The sequence below is a fragment of the Camarhynchus parvulus genome, chromosome 1A (genome assembly GCF_901933205.1).
Source record: "Camarhynchus parvulus chromosome 1A, STF_HiC, whole genome shotgun sequence".
Taxonomy (NCBI): domain Eukaryota; kingdom Metazoa; phylum Chordata; class Aves; order Passeriformes; family Thraupidae; genus Camarhynchus; species Camarhynchus parvulus.
Genome location: NC_044586.1, coordinates 61,063,799 through 61,088,453, shown reverse-complemented (window position 1 = coordinate 61,088,453; position 24,655 = coordinate 61,063,799). Strand labels below are relative to the sequence as shown.

The window sequence follows — 24,655 nt, the reverse complement described above, 5'->3', positions numbered from 1 at the left end:
TTTTGATTTAGATTACATTTTTACATGAGATCCAATGAATGCAGTGAGTGCATTTCCTTGAGACAAGAGGAAATAACCTCCAATTGCACCAGGGGAGGTTTAGATTAGATATTAGGAAAAAATATCTTCATGGAAAGGGTGGTCAAGCATTGAAACAGGCAGCCTAGGGAAATGTTGGAGTCATCACCCCTGGAAGTGTTCAAGAAACATGGATGTGGCACTTGAGGACATGGTTTGTGGTAAACCTGGTGGTGGTACCGGGTTGACAGTTGGACTTGATCATCTTAGACATCTTTTTCTAAGATATTAACAATCCTGTGATTCTGAGAGAAGGTATTGCATGGCCCCTTTGTGATACTTAATAGCTTCTACTGCTCACGTTAATTTGTCAGATAACATACAACACAGGAATGTCTCTGTCATGCAGCCTTTAAAAGTTTTATGCTCGTGAGCATTTGCACTGACATTTGACAATTAAATGTAGGTTTTATGAAGCAACGATGTAGATTTTATGAAGTAAGTGTTAAAATGTCTTACAATACAAGCTTTCATTTATTTTTCCCTTCTTTTCTATCCCTAGCATATATTGAGATTTCCACACCCTAGGTTGTACTGAGCCTATTCATTTCTTGTTGAGAAAAAGGGCTTTACATGATATAATTCTTACAGCAATCTATTCAAATAGATCTATGATTCTATGAATCAACTTAATTGCATAATAAAGGATGTTTTTGAGTCTTAACATCTCTTAATATCACTAGCAATAGTTAAAAAACTTGTCTCTCTGAGCACTTTGATCCTCATGCAAAGCATTAATTATTCTAAGAATACATAATTGTATTTTACCACTACAGCTTTCTGAGGTAAAATTTAAAATTTTCCTTGAAAATCAGGTTTGTCCAAAAGAATTACTGCTAACCCTGAGCTCTGTGATCAGGAGGTGGTTAGTAAGATACACTTAACTTTTACAGCTCCAGAGCTTTTGTCCTGGGAAACAGTTCCCAGGCAAGGTTTTAGTCACAGAGATCTGATCATTGCTTTTTTTCCTCATATAAATAGCACTACACTAGGACTGGTTGAAAAAATTTGTTCAAAAATTTCAGCAGCAAGGTTGAAGGGCCTAGGAGTTCTTGTTTTCCTGGACATTTCCAGGAAGAAAATAGGTTTGTTTTTTTTCTCCCTCAAGCTGTTGCAGTATCCTCATGCTTATATGGAAATAGAGATACAGCATCAAAATCTTGCCAAAGGAATTTTTTTTAAGGTTTTATAAAATATGGGATGTAAATTGGAGAGTGAACATGTTTTAAATAATTCTATCTGATGCCATGTAAAGCCTCAGCAGAAGAGGTGATGTGTGAGGAGAAGTTTTACAACAGTTCCTTCTTCTCTTTCCATCCAGGTTAGCTACTGTCAGTCACACATCAGTACAAAATGATATCAATGACTCTGCAGAAGGGAGAAATGACAGGTCTCACCAACTCCACATCATCTACCTAATCAAAATGTTACTCAGAGCTTGTGTACGTTAAAAGTCTTCTGTGAGCATTTGTTTTTAAGAAAACTTAGAAACAAATATATTTTCAGACACTCCAGAAATTAAATTGCTTTGTGACAAGATTAAAAGGGCCAGAGATATTTTTAAAAAGTTCCATTAGCTCCATGATGAGTTGTGAAATATTTAGCAATAGAAGAAAGTAAATCAGTGTTAACATCCCTATTTTTTCGTATTAGTATTATATTTTCAAGTGATGAAGGCAAATAACCCTTATCAGGGCAATGAGAGTGATGAGGCAAATTAATCACTCCCTTAGGGCTTTTTCAGCCCTGTGTGTAATCAAAGGGTTACTGAGTTCATTGTTCCATGCTCTCTGTCTCCTGTATCCCCCCCTCAGTACTGCACAGGAACCTGTTGTGCCCAAGTATGATGTACTCAAAATGTACAAAAATGGCAAGTCATTCTCCATCCAGAACCATCTGAACATATCCACCTTCACCCAGAGCTTCCTTTGCTGCAAATGATTTCCTGAAGTTGCTTAGGAGGGAAGTTTCCTGGTTAGCACAGGAACTAAGCCATTACACTGCCCTTAATATCCTTTACTGGGGACAAACCAGCCACAGAAAGAATAATTTGCATCAATAGCACTAATCTGCTTGTAATCAGTGTTTCCAAATACCCTTGTTGGCTCTAAATTTGCTATTTTTGTGATCTTCTGTGTTAAAAAATGAAAATATTTTAATGACCACTTCAATACATGTATTCCAGAAAATTTTGATTTACACATGTGAAATATCAATTTTCTTACTAGATGAAATCAGAACTGCTTGATTACATCCCACAGAGCCTGTACAACAGAAGGTAATAAATAAAGCACAGCCCAGAGCTTTTGAAGCAAGAATGCAGTGGAGTGACAACCCTGAACTGCCAGGTTTCCACGGATTTCTTATAACCCAGTAGATTAAGCTCACATACTGTATTACAAATATTAAAATATATTTGTTTCTATAGCAACTTCTGTGGTGCTATTTAGTATTCTGAAATCATGTTAAATTGCAGTTCAGTTGAATATCTTAATAGCCATTTCCCAATGTATTGATGTTGGACTGCTTCCCTGAGGAGGGTAAAACCTTATCAATACATAATCTATTGTAGAATTCCCACTGACCACTGTTGACCTCAATAGTTTGCTGTCACTTCCAGTTCACCAGCAACTTCTTTAAGCCTCCTGACATCAAGAGGTTTTTTTTCTTATCATTTTATGTGAAAAATATTTGCATATCCTGAACTAAACTGGCTGTTACAAACAATTTGGGAAAGAACTGTAGGAGAAAGTTCCAGGGCAGTAAAAGTTCATGACAAGGGCATGGACAATGAGAGTATATTAAGAGGATATAAGCAGTTTTTCAGTGAGGGGTTTTAAATACTTCCAGTCATCATGGGTGGGTCTTTTTAAGCCCTAAATGAATAATAAAATCCTAAACTCATCATAATACCAGTATATTGGTCACTTAGGCAACAGTTTTCTAATCACAGAAAGAAGGCAAGGGTCCTAGACATGAAATCTTTTGAATGCAATCCCCTATTTCTAAACACCATAAAAAATTATATGCTTTTCTCTTCATTCATGAGTTATTACCATTTTCTTGAAACTTACGTCAAGCCTTTTTAGGGGCACTTGGAAAATTAGAAATTACGAAAAAAATGGGTCAAAAGGGGAGTAGTAGGGCTAAAATAGAAAATACCATTTGTGACAGAGATTCAAAGGATACCTGCAAACTTTTATTCCACATTTTACTTAGTTTTGATTGTTTTGCAACTAGTGAGGAGAATTTATTTTAAATTGTAGTAAACTGTTTTAAATTTTAAATTGTAATAAACTGTTTTCTGTTAGGGACTTGGTTGGGTGGTTGATATTCTCTGGAAATATGATGAGAAATTGGAAATTTCCAACTTTAGTATAATTTTTTTTTGTTCAAATAATCTAAAGGGTGGATTGTTGGCCACCCCCTCACTGTAATTCACAAAGGAATTTATCTGGCAGTGCCTCATTTCTTAGTCACTCAGAAATGTTTTTATCTCTGCGTGCCAGAATGACTTCTGGAGCAAAGGTCAGTGTTGAATTTACCTAATTGCAGAAGAAAATGCAACTCTGTAATTTATTCATGAGCAGGAACATTGTATTTGTTAAGTTTTTATTCAGCGTGTCTTTTTGGAAATTATCTGCATCACTGGGGATCTATCAGCAGAGAGAACTTTCCACCTTGAGGACTTTGAGACAACTCAACATTTGTGCTCTGCACAGAGGAAATTCAGAAGTTCAAAGGGGCAGAATTACCACAGCTGGAGAAATTCTTGGTACCAGCTTGCACAGGCCTTGGGTGCTCATGCAAGTACCTGTGGTATTCAGAAATCAGGATGGATACTGCCTAACCCACCACTTTGAGCGTGCACCATCTTGTTCCTGGATACCCACCTGAGGTAAAGTTTCCCCTGAAAATGGTTTTTCACAGAGGACAACAACCATCTGTAGCTGCTGAGAGTCACCTTATCAGGCCCTGTCTAACACTGGAAGGGGAGATGCAGCAACATTTAAAACCAGGAACAACTTTGGTGATCCAATCCAAAGCAGTTGATACATTATAGGTGTGGCTATGGCCTGGAAAATGAAAATACAATTCATTAATTTTATTTCTAAACTTAAAGAGAGCACTGGGGAATTTTTTTCTTCTTGATTATCCTCTTTAAACTTATTCCCTTTTATGAGGCTTACATAGTGTTTGTTTATCAGACAAAACACTTAAAGCCAACAGGAAATGAAATGCATTTTTAAACTCATCTTCTGTTAGAAGCCCTCAGCACAATTATTTCCCATTCATTCCATTTTTGGAGGGCCTTTGAGCTGACTAATAACATGAAACACATGACCAGAGCTTACATTTCCTGAGGAAGAGGATGATATGCCAGTGCTGAACTACAAACCAAGTGTACTGAATGCTCCCAAAGAGGTGAGGAAGGATGACAGGGACAGTTGGCAGAAATCTCTGGGATTTGTAGCAGATATGTGGGATCAAGTCAACTTTTGCCCTGTGCCCTAAATCTGGCCTTGTGGACTTGTTCTCCACTCCTGCAGCTGTGCAGTGGAAGGATGGCCCCTCTGCACCAGTTTGGATTTCCACTGCCATGGCTGTGTGGCTTCAGTGGGGTCCCTCTCTGCCTTCCCTGGGGAAACTGGGGGAAGAGTCAGCTTGAAGGGATTCCTGGCATATATTCAGCTGCAGGGAAACCAACTTTAGTGGAAGTAAAAAGATGAGAACAATTGGAAACACAAAATAATTTGTGCTCTACAGGTTTTGAAATATTCTAGTAAATTTTCAGATAAATTTTCAGATAAATTTCAGAATAATGTGTGTAAATTTCAGATAAATATGCTCACTAATGATTAAAGCAAAACATCAAGAACAATGTAATTGCTGTTGATATTATCTATTTACAGCAACTTCTGTTTTTTCCTATTTGTTCTGCCACTTCCAGAAATGTACTGGTCTGAAAGTAAAAGCCTAATGACATGTTCCATTTAAGTATTGATACCTACCAACAATAAAAAATAATATACTACCCTGGATGCTAATAAAATTTAATGCTTTTATTCAGACCTATATAAATCACAAAGATTTATTCTTCTCATAAAGTTCTGGAAGTAATGAGGAAGTAATAGGCTAAAGAAGGAGACAGTCTATATTTTCTGATGTATTTGTTAGCAGTCATGTACAATATGGCATTGAATATTCTTGGATTGCTATTTATTAAAAACATGAAATAAGATAGAGCAAGTAAAATAACATGAATTGAAGTTTAAGAGCTGCAGCATTCTTCAGTTAAATTGAATTACACCAAAATGGATCCCAGCTAAGGATCTATTCAAATGTGTTTGTACATTTATAAACTGTAATATTTCTCTTTTTTTTTTAATTCAAAATAAAATTAGATGCATTCTTCCAGATTTTTTACAATTTTATTTGTTATATAAAACTTGCTGAATACAACTTTTATTATTTTAGAAAATTTGAAACATCTGGAAGTGTCATTAAAAACATAACACTCTCCCTAGCCATTAATGACTGTGGAAGCCTCATAGAACTTTATACACTCCTAGTAGTATTAGACTCTGTGTTTTGACAAAATTCCATGATAAATTCAAATGTCTGCCTGATCATATGTTCTGATTTATTCTGGAGCACTTGTCTCCTATCAAATCCATGATCAACTTCATGTCTGACATTAATTACAGTCAATATTACTCTCACTGTATTAGGGGAGGATTTGAGTCTTCTAGATGCAACATCATTCACTGGATAAGCAACTGAATTTGACAACAGATGTATAAACTCTTCTGCTTACTGTGGGATTGAGCTGAGCAAGTCCCTTGACTTCTCAGTTTCCCTTCCATCATTTATATGCGCTATCCATTCACTTCATAAACTCTCCAGGGCAGAACTAGGTTTGAAGTGCTTGGCTCAGGAGGAGCTTAATCCCTTTAAATGCTACTTAAATATAAATAAAAATAATAAACCCTTGGCAGCAGGCTGCTGATGCACTCAAGCTGCTGCATTGCCATGCTGAATGGCATTGTCCCCTTGGCTCCCTGAGGCTGCTCCCTGAGGTCCCATCCTGGAGCAGGCTCAGTCATGCTCCCTCCTCTTGGTCTGGGTGCATTTCCCAGGATTGGAACTGACATGCAGAGGCAGGGGGAGTGATGGGTTCAGCTTTCTCACTCGTGCTCTGGGGTCGGGGTAGGAACAGGCAAGAGGCAGGATCATAGCAAAGGCAAAGAAGGCTTTACTCAAAAGAACCGCGCAGTTTTTATAGAGTGGTACAATAGATTTTATTCTATTGGTTAAGTAACAGAAACATCTTTCTCACGCACTGTCCTTGAGAGGAACAGAAAAATAAAGTAGAAAAATAGCACCTGCAAATTGTTTATAGTCAACAGGTTATCATATCTTTCTAGCTCCCTAAAATTTCTCACAAGCCGCTGTGAGAAACACTTGCCGTTTCTCTCTCTCTGTCCCATGGCATCCACACAGCTTTGCTACCAAAAGACCAGAACTGCAGGCAAAGAGGGGCTTTGATGTCCGTGGGGGGAGTGTTGCAACCAACACTCTGCAGAGGCATTTTGGTGTGGGCTCAGGAAGGTGGGTCAGTCCCTGCTGCTTGGCCCCTCCTATACCCAAACCATGGAGCAGGTGGGATCATTTCAATAGGACAACTGGCTCTTTAAAGTCTGTTGTAGGGTGCATTACTTTCAGCTTTGATGTGGTCTAGGATAAGCCCAGGTAAATGCTGCACATTTTCAGGCAATGTAGTCCTATGAGTCTTAGTTTAGGTCTTTCAAATGGCTTTTGGGATTTGAAGACAAGAGGTACATTGGGCCATGTGGTTTGGCTGAAACTAAAGCAGTAACTCATGGATGGTAACACATTAAACAAACATTTTGTTTACAAGTCTAAGAAAAGAATTTTATAAAAATACAGGAATAATGTTTTGTTTCTTTCTTATGTTAAACATGGTTTGAATAAAGGATTAAGATTAAAAGAAGCTATGGAAGAGAATGACCACCTTCTAATCACTCAGAAAAATCAGAACTAAAGCCATATTTGAAATTAATCTGGAGCTATGGAAGCAAATATTCATTACCTCATGGAAGGAATTTGCAGTCTGAAAAATATCTCCAATCTTGGGAGAGTTTTTGAATTGAGAAATTTTGATATTTCCCTGGATGAAATAAGTTTGTTTGCTTGTTTCTGTTTAAACTGTCTAAAATTATTTATTCAATTGTTGTTGGTTTATCTTTTTATGACATGCATATTTGTGTTCCTCAGATAAATGGGAAGCCCCTGCAGTACATTTTCCCTCATACAAGGCTCAAACTACTGAGAGACCCAAAGGACCACACAGTTTCAGGTAAAAAACCCTCTACCAGCCATAATAATTAATTTGATTAGCATGAATTATGCAACAGATTTCCAGTATTAAAAATAGTTCCTGTGTCTATGCAGCAGGAAATTCAGTGGTCATTTTAAATCTTGCTCATTGGCTATAATCAAAAGCAGCAGTGCATAAAAAAGGTCACAACATCTGTTCAAGATATATAAGCTATACAGACATTAAAAACAGAGGAAAATTGGTTGTGTTATCCATATGAACAGTCTGTTTTGCTGTTGCTTTTTATGTAACTCTATATTCTCTGCATGAGTCCTTATAAAATAAGCTTGTGTAGGTGTTCAACATGTACAGAACTGAGAATTTTATTCTTTCTGTTCTGGAACTCTCCCCCTGGTCCCCCCAACTCCCCCCAGAGAGGGGGTTAGGAGAACAATCAGATCCTGTTTTTCTGTGATATCTTCACATGGAGACATTTAACCTAGGACTTCAGATTTATCCTCTTTTTCCCTAACACTGACATAAATGTTCATGTAAGTCAGAGTCTGCTTGCCAAGGAGATGAAAGTAGCAGAGGTGATGTTCATTCACCTCCCAGGCTGAGAGCTGGAACACAGTGTAATATTTTCATGTGTCAAACTGTAAAAGGCTGCCAGCTACAGGACCTGGCACAGGTAAGGTCTGTCTGTCTGAGCTTCTGGAATTGCACCCTTTCTCACCTCTAATACCGATATGGAACGCAAGCTTATTTCAATATACTGGTTTTGTTCTTTCAGAGGTAGATGCTTTAAGTGGTTTTTCCGTGAAACCATCAGACTTTCTTTTAACTTGCTTAAAAGATTCTAATAGTGTGTGTCAAACTCTGTTTCTGCACAGAAGTAATTACTGACTGCCAGCCCTGGTGTTCCCTCAAGCATTAAGCAGAAAGTGGCATGAACTTACTTGAATTGCTAAATATTGTTTTCACAGGGTTTCTGGCAGTAAAGTCTTGATAATTTCCATCCTCAGTACCCACCTCACATTTAGGGTGTTAAATGAATGCTCTGTATGCATGATGAGGTATTTTCTTGTTAGTCAGTGTAACACCCACCGATGATTTCAGGCTGCAGAAAGACCCCTCCACCCACACAGCCCAGTCTGAAAGGAGCTGCCAGCTCTGCTGTGTGTCAGCCTGTGCTGCTCCAGGCCCTCCCAGTCCACAGGAACTCCTTGGCATCCTTGTGGGGATCTTTGCCCTGCGGGCTGATGAGTAAAGCTGTGATCCAAGCTGCTGTCTTACTCAGAAATAAGAGGAATTACAACCACACAAGTGTAAAGCTCGTGATTTAGTGTTGCTGAAGCCTGCTTTCCTATGTAAAATTACTCACCCTTATGCAGTGGGAAATGCCTATTCCAAACTCTTGATTAACTCTCATGCTGGCAGTCACAGCAACACACTGTGCCTCAGGGAAAATGCCTTGTGAGCAGTGATGGGCAAACCCAAGGTGTAGATATTGACGTCTCATTGACTAATGCCTTGCATAAATGAGGTCACGTAGGATCAGAAATTTACTCAGATAAGGTTATATAGCCCACACTGGGATTTCTCACTGCTATAGCTATATAATATTGTTCTTAAATTCTAATTGGAGAAAGCAAGCTTGTCTCTGTCTACCAGCTACAGTCATATTTTTTTTAGTCCAGATACATGCTTGGAGACCTGCACAGATATATTTCTGTATGATGCATACCTAGATTTCCCTACAAGTATTTAAAGGCCTAAATGCAAATTGTCCAGAAAAGAGCCAAAGGTAGAAGAGAGTGGCCCTGAAACAGAAGAATTAATTGTAGTTTTCACTCCTTATACATCTTTGAAGTACCATAACTCCTTGACTATGTACCTCCTTTCCTTCCCTTCTCTCAAGCGTCTGAATGATTTAACTACATGAAAACTCTCTTCAAATGTGCAGTGCATTATGCTTAGCCTTTGCCTTTCCAAATGACCTCTACCAGAGATAGAGATATGGTTTCAAAAATAATTAAATTTTATCAAACATTATCTGCAAACTAATAGTAAAAATCTCTGTTTATTAACCAGAGGAAGACATAGAAGTCTATTATGCAGAAAAAGTTACTTAAAATATTGGTAAATTTAAAAAATATATACTTTTATACCATCACAGTTATCTCACTACAGGAGTTTTGGATATTCATCTAGATTGCATGTCTGATTGCTTCCCCAGCTCGTTTCTTTCTGTTTGTTTTTATTTGTTCCCTTTGTCTCTTTTTGCTCTTCTTTCTCCCTGCCCTTCTTTCTTATCAAAAGTACCAAAATGAGGTTTTGACTCATTTTGTCTGCATTTATACTTGTTGCATCAACACAGGATGTGTATGTTAAAAACCACAACCCTCAGTAAAGCTCACATGAGGAGATCAGATCTTTCCAAGAGAACAGTCACTGTTGAAGCCACCCTTTGAGCAGCATCTTCAGCTGAATTTTTGTGTTGCTGGATTCTTACAAGCCAGCTGGCCTGTGGTCCTGGGTGACCACAACAGTGTGAGCACCATCCATTGTCTCAGATTTCCTCACAGTACATACAGAACCTCCTCTGTCTTGGCTATGCACAAAAGCCTCTCCTATGTGATCATTTCTGCAGATGCAAGAGCAGTTTATACTTATGTTTTAAATTATCTATCTGCAGTTTGGTCAGTTCTAAGCAGGAGCTGTCTGGGGAGATGCCTGAGACTGACAGATTCTCCTCAGGGGATTCATGAACACACCTTCAGTGTACAGTTAGTGTATCCTAATGGAGTGTGTACAGCAGGAGTTACATAGGGAAATGTCCTAAACTGTACAGAATTCCCACTTGGAGAGTTCCTGTAACTGTTGAGCAGCTGCTCTGCTGGGAAGCTGGCCAGTGCTTCTGCCCATTATCTCATTTCACTGGAGTTCTTGGGCCAGCCTGGGCATTAATGATTCAGTGTGCTGGGTCAGCCCAGAAAACCAACTCTACCATAGCAGCTGTAATTGTAGGACAAGATTTCATCCTAATATCACCTTTATAAGTTAAATTCCACAGGTCTCATCATAATCTTACCACAGCAGAATTTGCTGCCTGATTATGAATGCAAAAATTGTCACATTCTGAATATCAATAATAAGACTAATCCCAAATATTTTAAAATTCAGGCTTTTCCACAACATATTATGTGCACACGTATTTGGTTTATTTGCTTTCTTGATTAATGAAAACTGACTCTGAGGTACAGATGCCTTTGATGCCTCTTACATAACCTGGCATAATTTTGCACACAGAAGCATATAATGTGAATATTGGCATGTGAATGAGGTGTTTGAGGATTGAGGAATCAAGCCAAAATTGTGATGGCAAGAGAACAGTAGCGCTGAATGAAAAATAATTATATACTTGCTCACTGTGTGCTCTCTTGAAGGTTCTTGTTTCTTTATTATATACCACAATCTAGAGCATACACATCTACTTTTTGAGATATGCAGTGTCCCCTCCTCAGACCATGAGAGGTGTGGAGGAATTTCCAAGGATTAACTCTGCAGAAACTGATTAATAATTTGCAATTAAGGAAACAAAAAAAAAGAACTGGCATCACAGATGTGCTAATGTGCCAAAGCAATGAGGGCAGTGCTCAGTGAATGATAATATAGCAGTGTTTAATGCTCCAGAAACTCACTGTTTGTTTTCACTGAGAGTCCCTTGTTCCTGCAGGATCCTTTAGCAGAGCAGCATAAGCGCTGTTTTATACTGCCAGAATTTTCTCTTCTGTTTTTTATCACGCCGTCGTTATATTTGAAAAAGTGAATTAAGGATGTGGCTGTTGAAGGTAATGAAAACACTGGCAGTACCTTTGGAAATGTTGCAAAGGTAACTTACATTGTGTTACTTCTGACCAGGCAGCTGTTTAGGCACACTCAGGGGGAAAATCCAACAAGGCAGACACATCTCAGTAGGTCTATAGGTACAATGAGTGCACTCAGTTAAAGGTAATTTTTACTCCTTTACCTCACTTAGGCTGAGTCAGAAGTAATTCTTCCTTTTTGAAAGGAGGGATGTTCTGTGTTTCCAGGAAAAAATGTACTTTTGAGCAGCCAGACTGTCTGTGTTGGGGAACATCCTTTTGGATTCTGGTTAAAAAAAAAAAAAAAAAAAAAAACAAAGGCAGAGAAACTATTCAGAAAAATCTGCAAACTTTGTAGTGGAGCAAAGAAGTGAATTAGATGGTTGGAAGAAGAGTGCATCCCTAATCTCTGCCTCACCAGTGATGTCAGTGAAACTGCAAGTAGAATTACAGGGTAGCTGTAATGCTGTACACAAGTCAGACATGCCTCATACTCTCCCTAAGGATTGCTAATTCCTGCAAACAACACTCCAGTGTTGTTTCTGCAGTGTGCCAGCTCATGCAGTGCTTATCTGGATGGAGAAGAAGGGAATTCAAAGAGGTTTCCTGTATCAAGACCTCACTACTATAAAAATTAGTTCTTACAGAAAAATACTAAAGGGCAATGAATATGTGATTAGTAATCAATTAAAAACATGTCAAATATAGTCACAGTCTATGTTCAATGTGAGAAGTCAGAGTGAGAACTGCAACCTATCTCCTGTCCTCATACTCATAGAGGATTACCTATCCTACTTCTTTCATTTAATTTTGGGCAGAATTGAGATAATACTTTGCACAAAAAAGCAATACCCTCCTCTAATATTCCCTTGTAATCGGGGAAGGACTTAATCCCTAATTAATGGTGATCACTCCCTCAAACATTCACTCCTCACCAGAGACATGGCACAGAAGGTAAAACCCATAAACAGAAAGGGACTGAGCTGTTGCAGTCAGACTACATCAGAGATTTTCCTGGGAAGTCATGTGGTAGTAAATGAGGACAGGACTGGAAATAAAAGAAAAGAGAGATATCTGGTTTTGTCTTACTATCAATTTTAGAAAGAACTCAATACCATTAAACTTTTCTAAAAAGAAACAAAGAAACAAATAAATTCTTCTGTGTGCTAGAAACACTTTGTAGAGGTACAGATCATATATTCCATTTATGTCTCTCGTCTACACATTATTTTAATTTGAAAAGCACTACTGCATGTATTTAAAATACTTTCCATGAAATCTTTCTGGCAGTTCAGTTGTTTATGCATATTGCAGTATATGAACACTTGAGATTTTGAGAAGAGGAAGAGAGTTGAAGATTTGGAGTGGAGGTAATTGAGAGGGCAATGTGTCTCCTGGTTATAAAGGTTCCATTTGTTTTCATAGCTGTCATGCACAAAAGGCTGCATAAACAGATCACTGCAACACTGAATGTTAGAGTTCAGTAAAGGCCCCAGATTTCCATGGAAGTTCAGCTCAGTCAGTGGCACCTATTGAGCCATTGGTGTCTATCAGTAAACACAGATGAAACTCAGTGCCTACAAGGGATTTTATAGATTTAAAGCTACACTCTACCATAGATGGCACCATAGATTCTGATGTGACAGATTGTCCAAAAAGATGAGACTTTTATCTTGTTTTCAAGTAGATGTGATAAATGCTTCAAGAAGCTAATTCATAAAACACTTTATGATCCTTCAGGATAATAACCAGTGTGCACATCAGCATGAAGCAGATTTGCAGCTGATATAAATCAATGCTGTGCTATTAAAACAACTGCAATATATCTGAATTTCATCAGCTCCTGATCTGACTTCATGTGTATTTTATGCCTTAATTGCCAATGGCCAAGAAATGCAATAGCTGAGTAGATACAATCATGTTTCTAGGAAACAACTTCATTGAAGCTAATTTTGCTAGAAGCACCAAAACAATTCTCCTGAGGACACTCTTGAAAATGCTGTACCTATATAGACAACCAACCTCTGATATGGATCATCATGTTTTATGGATCATCATATTCCAGGGAATTGCATAAGAATAACGACGTAAATAAAAATTTAGGCTGGATTTCATTATACACATTATTTTTCCTGCTGTTTTTAAGTTCCTGAGTAAACTTGTTTTTGTTTGCCTTGTCATGTTTCCTTTCTTTGTGCTCTCCAGATTTTAGATTGCTTTATCACCACTACAATGTCTCAAAAAAATAGCTTGCATTTCTTCATGGTGCTTTTAATTCTGAGCTTTCCAAGAGACGTCATTTGATGTTTTTAATGTGTTTGAGCCTTCTGTTCCATACAGACAATGGAACGGGGTGTAAAATTGTTCCAGCAGATAAGGGCCTACCAGCACCCTAGCATATGTCTGGTCTAGATAAGGCTGGAGGAGGAATGAGGAGATAATGTCTAGTAAATGAACACAGGAGGAAGGTATGTTCTGTCTCCATTCACAGCCAAATAGTGCTGAAAGGCTTCATATTGTTTGATCCCTGCTATAACCTGGTACATTGGCACATTGCAAAGTCTTTCATGCCTAATGTCTCATTTGCATGCTTTCTTCTCATGCATTTGCTACCATTGGACCTTGACTAAAGAAAAGATCACCCTTGTATTTCCTTGCCTTAATTCACCGTTGTGGTTTTGTTCTGGTTTGGGGAATTTTTTGTATTATTAGAAAGTGATGAAAAATATATTTCAACAAGTCTGTGCATTGGCTCCTGGGTCTGAAACACAACATCTAATCTCTATTTTGAAATTTAAACATACCTCCCATTTCAATGTAGTCAGAGACAGGTGTTCTAGCCCTGCATTTTGCAGTTTAAGCTCATTTCAGTTTTTCCCATTTTACTTCTGTATAGTTTCAAAGCACACAATATCTGAAGGTGTGAAAATCACCATGGGTTTACAGAAATAGTGAGTTTCAGCTACTTGAAGGGTATACTTTAAGGCTCTTAGAAATCAAAATCAATAGCACTTTTTTAATATCTTTCTTAAAGTTCAGTCACTTAAAAGTCTATTAAAAATTCATATAGCTCTATTTGTAACTGTGACAAAAGTCAGATTGCTGCTGACACTCACAGTTTGCTATGCCAATTCTCACAAACATGTGTGATTACTGAAAATCTGTTGTGCATTCTAATTCCTTCTTTACTTTCCTTGTTCATATAATTAGAAAGACAAATGGTTTCATACTTTCAAAAATTAGCCCAGAGGAAATATTTGCTTGAGTTAACACATGAACAATGTTTGCACAGAGCTTCTGAGTCATGTCCCAGCATTCTCCTGCATTTGTTGAAGTTGTTGCTACTGCATAGGACCTATATGATGATTAAACATAATCAATCCTTGCATTTGCTGCTGGAATGCTATTTACTTTCATGAGAGAAAAGATCCCTGGAAAATTAATTTACATTGCTTGGATGCTGAAATGATTCCAGGAAATCTAGACTGTTTATACTCTAATATCTATAATGGAGCTGCTCAGCAAAGCAGTGAAAAGATGGTAAGATTTCATGATCTTCCCTGTGTCCTGAGAGCAACAGCAACAGATTGGCTACAGCCTGATCTTTACTATCTCCGTAAGAGACAAAAAGGACTGAATTGTAATTGCAGAGCTCAGGTTATAGTCAGCATATTCCAGCAAAGTAAATTACAGTCTTTCTGCTGTGTTGCTACTGTGACACAATGAAGAATACAAGGAGATAGGATTTCATAGTGTTTGAGACACTTTGAGCTACAGAAGTTCAGAATAAATATATCTAAAGGGACAGAAAGTACTTCATGATGGAAATAAGGAAAAAAGAGTGATGAATTCTGAAAATGCATTTGCAGTAATGCTTGCCAGGTCACCAGTAACAGAATTTATGAGTAGCGGGTTCTTGGTTACTGATAATATATAATATAAATACAAATATAAATATATATGCACATATATATAAATACATGTAATGAATAGCATCACTGAAACAGTTCATGGTGCCTGGAAGGATATGAAATGACAAGCAAAATATCTTTTTGAAAGCCATAGAGTTGGTTAATTTCCAAAAAGCAAGAAAAGGCCATTCAATATTTTTCCTCCAAGAATGGATTTCTCACAAAAATAAGTCTGCAGTTATTAAGCACTTGAAGTCTTTGCTAGCAGAGAATGGAATGGAATGGAATGGAATGGAATGGAATGGAATGGAATGGAATGGAATGCAATGAAATATAAAATACTGTATTTCAGTCAGAAGGTACCTACAAAAATCTTATAGCTACTGACCAATTCAGGGTGGAAGAAAAGTAAAAGTAGTTAAAGGCATTGTTCAAAAGCCTCTTAAACCCTGACAAGCATGGAGAATTGACCACCTCTTGCAGAAGCCTGTTCCAGTCTTTGACCACCTTCTCAACCTAAACTTCTCCTGGTACAGCTTTGAACTATTCCCACAAGCTCTATTACTGGTTACCAGGGAGAAGAGCTTAGCACTTTCCTCTCCACTTCCCCTCCTCAGGAAGATGGAATGACAATGATGTTGCCTCTCACAGCCTTTTCTCCAAACCTGACAAACCCAAAGCCCTCAGACTCTCCTCACAGAACACTCCTGCCAGCTCTTTCACCAGCCTCACTGCCCTCCTTCAGACACACTCAAGGACCTTGACAATCCTTCTCAAATCGTGGGGCCCAGACCTGTGCATGGAGCTCAAGGTGAGGCTGAACCAATGCTGGACACAGTGCACAATCAGCTCTTTTGACTGTCTGGTGATGCTGTGTTTGATGCCACCAGGACAGGGTTTGTCCCCTTGGCTGACTCACACCGAGCTGCAGCTGAGCAGCACCCCCAGATCCCTCTCTGATTTGCAGTCATTGCTCTCCCGCTTACACTTGTGCCCAGTGTCACAGGTCCAGGATCCAGCATTCCCACCTGTTAAATTTCATCCCACTAATCACAGCCCAGTGTTCCAGTCTATCTAGATTCCTCTGAAAGGCCTCTTGTCTACAGCACCTCCCAGTTTTTCTCGTGAGCAAACATGCTAGTGGTGCATCCAACTCCTGCATCCAGACTTTTACACACATATTGAACAAATCTGGCCTAGAATTGATCCCTAAAGAGCACTGCTGGTGCCCAGTCCCCAGCCAGATGTCATTTAATTCACTACAATCCTTTCAGCTCTGCCCTTCAGCCAGTTCTTCACCAAGAACATTGTGAACCCAGTCATCCCACAGCTGGACAGCTCATCCATAAGGATGCTGTGAGAGCCAGCATTAAAAGGCATAGTAAAATCCAGAAAAACTACTTCCAGCACCTTCCCATCATCCACTGGGCAGGTGACCTAAAGCTTCAAACTCTGATTGTTCATATATTCAGCTGTATAAATCAGTGGCTTACAAGCCAACTGTAGTGATTTAGTATTCTTTTTATTTGTTTGTTTATCAATGTATAAAACCAATTTAATTGCATGATCAATCTTGTCAAAGTTTATCATTATAAATTTTATTGTATATTTGGTTTGGGTGGGGTAGGGTTTTGGGGTGTCTTTTTAGCTTAGCATGCTCCATCTTGAAGCTTTAGTTAAGATTAGATGGGAGAGTAGGATCACAGCCTTGGGAGATCAGTAAAAACAGTTTTAATTAATTACCTGTCTTCTCATTTTGAAGCATCCTAAAAAGGATTGGATTTCTAGGTGCAAAATTCCCTTTGAAGAGATATTCTCCTAAATATATTTTTCATGGAAATCTATACTCATAATTCAAAAAGGTGCCTTCTCTTATTCAAATCACAGTGATTTGCTTTTTGATGATTTACTGGTCCTGTGTCTTCTAAAGAAAACAGAAGTTTATTAATCAGGAAATCTAAATGAGGAAGATTAATGTATGGTTATATCAAAATGGCCTGAGAGATGGAAATTAAGACTCAAAAATAAAAGCAACAGAAAAACAAGGGAAAAGATATCTGAGAAAGCATAATTGAATGTGTCTGATGGGTATTTTTAAACTATCTGCAGTCAAGGTTATAAACTGGGCAATGTAATTTCAAACAGTAGTAGTAAACTCAATATTTTCAATAGATAAAATATGAATAGGCCTGAAAACCTATCTTTACATGAAAAAATAACAGCAAGACCCAAGCAATATTTCTTTGTCAACCAGAACACAGCACTTAGAGCTCATTGGGTGAAAAGTAGCTCATTCATTCTAACTACCAGGAATGAAGGCTTTGTAATTAACTGTAATTGGAATTTGAATTGTAATTTAAATAATTTTCTAGTAGTGTTTTTGCAACCCACACAATCACACACTCACCAACTCCTGTGATTCTTCCTTACCAAGCATACCTCTACTTTATCCATAAGGTCAGTTATACATTTCACTCTAAAACCTACAAATATAAAATACAAGCCCTTTTTAAAGTGTCCAGAATAAAAAAAAAACCATATAATAGCATGAAAAGTACTTTCTTTTATTAGCAGTAATATGGACAAAACCCTTCAAAAGCTAAACAAACATATCAGCCAAGATTTTCAGTTCCCTAGTATAGGTATCCCTGTGAATGCCTCTGAAATCAAGCATACACTCATTTATATGACAAACTAGTTTTCTCTCATTCTGTCACAAATAAGCTATGAGAGGATAGAAATGCCAGTACTGTACATCATGATAAAATCCTGACTCTGAGGAGTTCCTCCCCTCTGTGATGAAAAATATATTTAAAATTCTATGTGTTGACTGTGTGAGTTAAGATACTGTGTCCTGGCTTGTGTGTGTTGTGTACAAAGAATAGTTGCTTCTTGGATTTGCTGAACTCAATAGTCCCCAGTTTTGAGCTTTAGATCTATAAACATATTAATGACTCTTTTCATACTGCTTGCAGAAGTCGTCTGTGCAGCCCACACGAATTTCTAAGTTCTCAGGGTGGACTTATGTTTAAATGTTTTTATAGGTGTATGCATTCACTTTATGCAATGAGGTACTTATTTTTTTTTAATTGTATTGTCTAATTTTTTTAAAGGACATGATCCTTAGAATGGTGGTTTTTCTTTCCCTATCAAATTAGGAAAAATATACTTTACCTACCAGTGCAAAAGTTCCAATTTGCACTGAAAAAAGGTACTTAACTTAAAATATTAACACAGTTTGTTCCAATTAAATGGAAAAATCACTCTCCTAAAAGAAAATATTTGGAAAATATCTAATTATGAGGAAAGCTGAGGCAAAAAGTATATAGATTTAGCTAAACTGGGATAGAAAAACCAGTGGAAAATTTTTTTCTGTCAGAAATGCAATGTGGTAATCCTTGTACTTAAAGAAACTCAGGGCTGACTTATGAAACACTAATAGCATTATGAAAAGGAAAAGCCTTAATCTAAAAAGACAAAGCTTTGCTTTGGTGGTGTGGTGACCTTTCTACATTAGTCTAATCATCCAGCAGGTTTGGCTTACGAAATTAATCAATTGAAAAATATTTTGTTTAGCCATTACAATAAACATGGGTAAATCAGCCTTTTAATTCTCAGACCAAAGTGTAAATCATCTCATATGGAATTTTCTTCAAAGAAAAAGAAGTTCAACTAGTAGTTTAATTAGGAAGTTTTGGTTTTTGTTGTGGTTTTTTTTAAGAGAAAAATAACATGAAAAATTTGCAATGTATAAGATTATTTTATTTTATTACTTTATATTTTAAGCTTTTGTTTTCCCCTTTATTATTTTGTACAGAGGCTAGTGATCTGCTTCTCTCCAGCTGAAACAATGAGTGATGAAAATGTGTTTATCTCTCTACTTCTTTTAAAAGGAAGAAAATATGTGTTTTAATGATGCTTTACACAGAGTTATTGTATGCTTTTGCCACCATTAATTTGCACATCCTTTGATGTGAAAGATGTCAATTAAAAGCAAATATTTAAGAAAAGTAATAGCATTTGCCAAATATAGGTTCATGTAAATGCACATGCTTTGCTGCTTGAAAGAGCAAGCTCAAGGATCTCTGTCAATGTCTCCATAATTATGTGATTCTAAAAGCTCAGATATTATAATTTCTCAGCTAAATTGCATGCATGTTGTAGGCATATGATAAAGCTATCCTTTGAATCCACACTTCAGATGAATTTCCAGCAATTTAATTCAATTTATAAATATTGCAAATAGATTGTCAGAAGAAGATAGGATAAGCTTCAATGTAATTTTTAATAACTCAGTTGTTTGTGTTATGTCAGTCATGCAGTAGCTGCTCAAGATCTTCCCAAATTTAAGTCTTTAGAAGAGCATCAGATGTGACTGCAGTTAACCCTGATCTTCCAACTACAGACAGAAGTTATCTGGGACATCTTCACTAGCCTCTGATGACTTGTTCTCTTCCTTTCCTTCCAGTGAATTATTCATTGCTTCATTTCTGTTCAAAGTTTTCTCTTTCTTTTGATCACAGGCAACGGACTAGGAATCCGAGTTGTAGGTGGGAAAGAAATTCCAGGAAGCAGTGGGGAAATTGGAGCTTACATTGCCAAGATCTTGCCTGGGGGCAATGCAGAGCAGACAGGGAAGCTTATAGAAGGTAAGATAAATGCATTATTAAAAGATGAAGCCATGGCACTGTTGGGAGTTTGTTATGATTATTTATAACACACATTTTCTCTTGCGCAATGGATGCAATCTTCTGCAAGGAATGAGACCTACACCTCCATGATGCTTAAAGCAGAAAAGGCCTGATGGAAAGTGATTTTATGGCTTCTATGGCCAAGGAAAGTTGCCACAATGAGCGTTATTAGGATTTGTCTTCAGTAATATGTGTCAGCATGATGTCTTCATGGTCACATGTCATCAGCCTATATCATGGACATGGGTTTTGAAGATCTTTAACCTTTAATCTTGATCATCTAAGTATCCTTGTTTGAAATTACTTTTATTTCTTAGTTTTATTTCTTATATTACTTAATTTCCATTTGAAATTACTTATATTTCTTAGTTGCACAGGTAAAACAGATCCAGTTGTCTCCCACTTACATGCACTAACTTTCTTTCTTAGTCCCCTATAAGTCATACCTAATGTTAGCTGTCCAATTTAAGGTAACCATCCAACCTGCCCCAACAGGCAACAGAGAAAAACAAGTATCCACAGAAAAGCAGTTATTTCACCTTAGACCTCTGTTTCAAGAACTGGAAGTTTCTTCCTCCTTTAATTGGCTTTCAGAAAACTGCATTCAACTTCATATCATCCTTTAGGCTACCAAAGCTAAGTGGAGTGATAACTTCATTATCAATACATTTTCTAGGATTATTGCAATGTGATCATTCTGTCTAACAATTTATTTCTGTGATTACGTGAATGCCACCTTCTTTTTATAACTTTATCTTTTTATAGCTATTTTCTAGTTCCCTTCTACAAATCCGTATGCACCAGAAGTGTCAGTCTGCCCATAGACAGAAAAGAGCACATTTGTGTCCAACTCATTAAACTTTTTTTTTCTTTTTCTTAAATAAAAGTATGTACTTAGGGAAAAATAACAAAAGAAGAAAAGTAGGAAGAATAGTTATTCCAGGCAGAATTCAATTCACATAAGTTTTCTGAATGGTAAACAAGCAAAAAAATCATGATTTAATCAAAAGCACTTTGCAGGCAGAAAATGATTAAAGAATGTATTTATAAGGAATAGTTTAATTATTCTGTGGATATTACAAAACAGTGTCACCTGCATTCACCCTGCAGCTTTTTTCATCCTTGGTGTTTTCTTTGCCAAAATGTTAATGATATTAAAAAAAAACAAAAAAAAAAAACAAAAAAAACAAAAACAAAAACAAAACAAAAAAAAAAAAAAAAAAAAAAAAAAAAAAAAACCAAAACCCAAAAACCCAAAGGGACACAAACCCCATTGTACACTGAAATTAAACAGAAAATTAAAAAGAAATATATTTATTTTTGGCCTATGCAGTTGATCCTGATATTCATTTTTAATGGGTAGTATCTCACTCATCAAATGATAGAATAGTGTTATTTTTTGTGCATGAATGATGAAAGAATTGACCTTAATTTTGTGTGTTTTGAAGCAAGTATTTGTTTTGGCTCCCTCTGTACAAATAAGTAGGTCTTTCATAGCTGTGCTAGATCACACATGCTTTGTTTCAGTACCAAGCAAGTAAAGAGGAAAATGTGGTTATTCAATATTTCCCCAAGACTGGACATTTCAAGAAAGAGAATGAGCAGTTACAGATTGGAATTATCTGTAATTTTTTTGGTTTATTTTGCCAGGAAATTTTCTGGAAATTGAAGTTTAAAACAGTTCTTTAGTCACCATATTTGGTTAATTTCAGCAGTGATGAAGAACATCCTGGATTTACAATAACTACAGGAGAAATATGACATAGAAATTTACTTTTTAATCTGTTCACATAATATATTTTGAAGGTTTATTTCTATTTTATAGGAAGATGAATATGACAGTAAAATGTTTATTCCTTTGTTTCGTTCTCCCATCATATGTTCAGTCGTGTTTCTCATCCAACCTTTATAAAAGTATCCTAGACTTGGATAAGTTGGTATAAATCAACTCCATCAAAATCCCTATATTTCATCTGTAGAATTTGTCTACACAATGTCTCAGAATATGTTTCAGTATTGATGTGTTAAATGTTCTCTTAGAGAGAAAAAATGAATGCACTTTGACTATGACATACAAGACAAACATTTCCTCTCACCGTTGGTCACCTTTAGGTCTTGCCTTTATATCTAGTTTACTTTTTATGTTACTTTAGACGGCTATCAGGGATCAACAAAGAATTTTTTCTACTTCACTGTGAGTTGTGGTTGGCTTAGTGGAAATATGGCTGGTGCCCATTTAACCTCTACCCCTCAGAAGAGCTAAAATCCACTGATGTCTTCAATCATTCTCATATTGATCTGTGTAAATCCAGCCAGACTGCTAATCTTACCGACATCTCTGAAAACAGAAGCTGGCCTTCTTTCCTTTTTCAAGTTATTTGCTGTTTCCTTTTAAAGTTATTTATTTTTTCACAGAGAGAAGAAATAAAGAAAACTTTGTATGTCATTATCTGTAAATGCATTACTTTTTTTTTTCAGTAATCATGAGTCACTTTTCCTGATTAAATGCTGTGTGACTACAAGTTAAGAGTATAAACAGCCATCAAGTAAACATATACTAATGTCACTACAAGTTAGTATCTTGACTCATTAGCCTTTCTAAGAACATGAATCACTCTGAAAAATCCCATCAACTTAATTAACTCCTCTAATTCTAAAAACACTGGGTCAAGTCTGAAAATCCTACCAATAGCACAAGAAACAAGGATGGATTTATTGTGGGTATGAAGGAAGACAAACTCCTACCTGTTCTCTGTATGACTGCATATAAATAAATGACACAGAGATAGCATTCCTATCCTTAGGGAATAACATAAAATTTTAGCCTATTTAAAAAGATTTGGAGGAGTCTTAGTGCTGAAAAAATTATTTATAGTTCTGACTGGCAAATACCACTCTTCTCGGTTCTCTCACCTTGAATTGCTTTCAAATGTCAAAAATATCTCTGATTCATCACTCACTGGCGTAACAAAAACTGGAGGTGGAAGACTCATTCCACCGAGCTCATCAAGTGCAAGGACTGTGTCAATTTGATAGATGTGTCTGTGCTCCCCCTCGTGTTGACAGAAACAGTTCAGTTCTATTCCACCTGGTGAATCCACTGAGTGAGTGGCATTTCAGCCAGCATTTTTCAGAAACAGAAGAACATAGAGTAAGGAGCAGAAATGAAATGTTTATGTGTGTTTCGTACTCTTACAAGTTTTCTGGATGCCCTCAGCATTCCAGTTTTCTGATTGGACCGTTTCAATAGGCTGAGTAGAGAACCTGGGAACTGATAACAACAGGTGTCTTTACTCCAAGGTTTCAAGCCAGACAAGCTGTATTGCAATGGTTAGGTCATCTGATGCTCACTGAGATGAAGACATTCCCTGACTTTCCAGTCTTCTAGAAATTCTGGTAAACTAGCATGGTAAAAAACTTATGGTGAACTTGATTTGTGGTGATCTTACTGCCTTTGCTTATATCTCACTCAGCAGCATTAGTCAGACTTCTCTTAACCTGTCCTGAGCCCTTATGTGTGCATGTCTATTTTTAATATGTATGGATCATTTAAAATATACCTTCTCAAGCTTAAAAATAGGAAAATCATATATAGTGAAGACAAAAAATCTTGTCATGAAAAATACAGAAATAGAACTTCCTGAAAGAAAAACTACCTGATAGACATAAGATACTGAAAGATAATGAGAGCTGTTAAAGCTGTTAAGTAGGTCAGGGCAGAGAAACTGCACTGCTGTTGGAGAGTTCCATCTTAGATATGATCTTAATTAATGGTGCCCTCCTCTCAGTCCAATCCTTTAGCACTTGTTTTGATCTAAATTAATAATTACTCTTCTCAGGATGCAAGAAACATTGCTCATGAAAACACTGTAAGGGTCCTGTCAGAGCCACCTGCCTTCAAGAGTAGGTAAAAGCACATACAATATCCTCAGCATCAAAGTCTAAATATTGAGGATAAGTTCTTAAAGGTGCTCAGCACCTTTTAGGATTTGATTCACCTGCTAAGAAAGAGATGCTCAACTTTTCTAAATTTGTTGATTGCCTTTAATTGAAGGCTGAAAGTTTCCCAGGCCACATGGCTGGTTTCCCCCAGGAAAGTATTTTAAATGAGTGGGTCTTTGGGAATGCCAGAGATCTCTTTCATCTTTAGAAAACTGCAAACTCAGAACTTTAAGATGCCTTCAGGAAATTAAATTGAGGTCTCCCTATTTCCTCTTATCCCTATTTATTCATGTTTCTTTTCCCCTCATGCATAAAGTTCATACATATTCTCATATATTCAATTGTCACAATTTTCTTCTGTAAGAAGACTTTTGATACAGAGCTCACTCTCTCTAAAACCCTAATATGGGGTCAAATAACACTAGAATCATTCCTCAGATTGAGACTTAGAGCCTTCCTTTGGATTTTCATGGGATGGCACAGCTTATGACCTCTGGGATCCACAGACCATAGCCACAGTGTCAGCAAAAATACTTTCCCACAAATCTGGAGCCAGTAGAGAGAACATGTACACTGCTTGTCACCAAGCAACTTTCCACACCAAACTGACATATGAGATGAACAGGGTGTGTCAAACAACATGCTGCTCCTGGCAATAGAGGGCCACATCTAGACCAGTGGGAAGTGATTTCCATCCAAATCAAAATATGAGAGGGGAAAGGAGAAAAGAGCTATTTGGATAACCTCCATCAGAGAGCAGTCTAGCTCCCCACCTTCAGTTCACAGAAGAAAGCAGACCCAAGAAGCCCTGTCAGAGCCCTG

General features: G+C 37.2%; 1 protein-coding gene across 4 annotated transcripts in view; it reads left to right on the top strand.

Moving 5' to 3' along the window:
• Window positions 1-24,655, top strand: part of PCLO (piccolo presynaptic cytomatrix protein) — a 318,722-nt gene that overhangs the window by 191,103 nt on the left and 102,964 nt on the right. For all 4 annotated transcript variants that reach the window (XM_030959381.1, XM_030959382.1, XM_030959383.1 and 1 more), the window contains exons 9-10: window positions 7,378-7,459; window positions 19,724-19,849. In XM_030959381.1, the coding sequence (XP_030815241.1) occupies window positions 7,378-7,459; window positions 19,724-19,849 (208 nt within the window). The remainder of the gene's footprint in view (window positions 1-7,377; window positions 7,460-19,723; window positions 19,850-24,655) is intronic.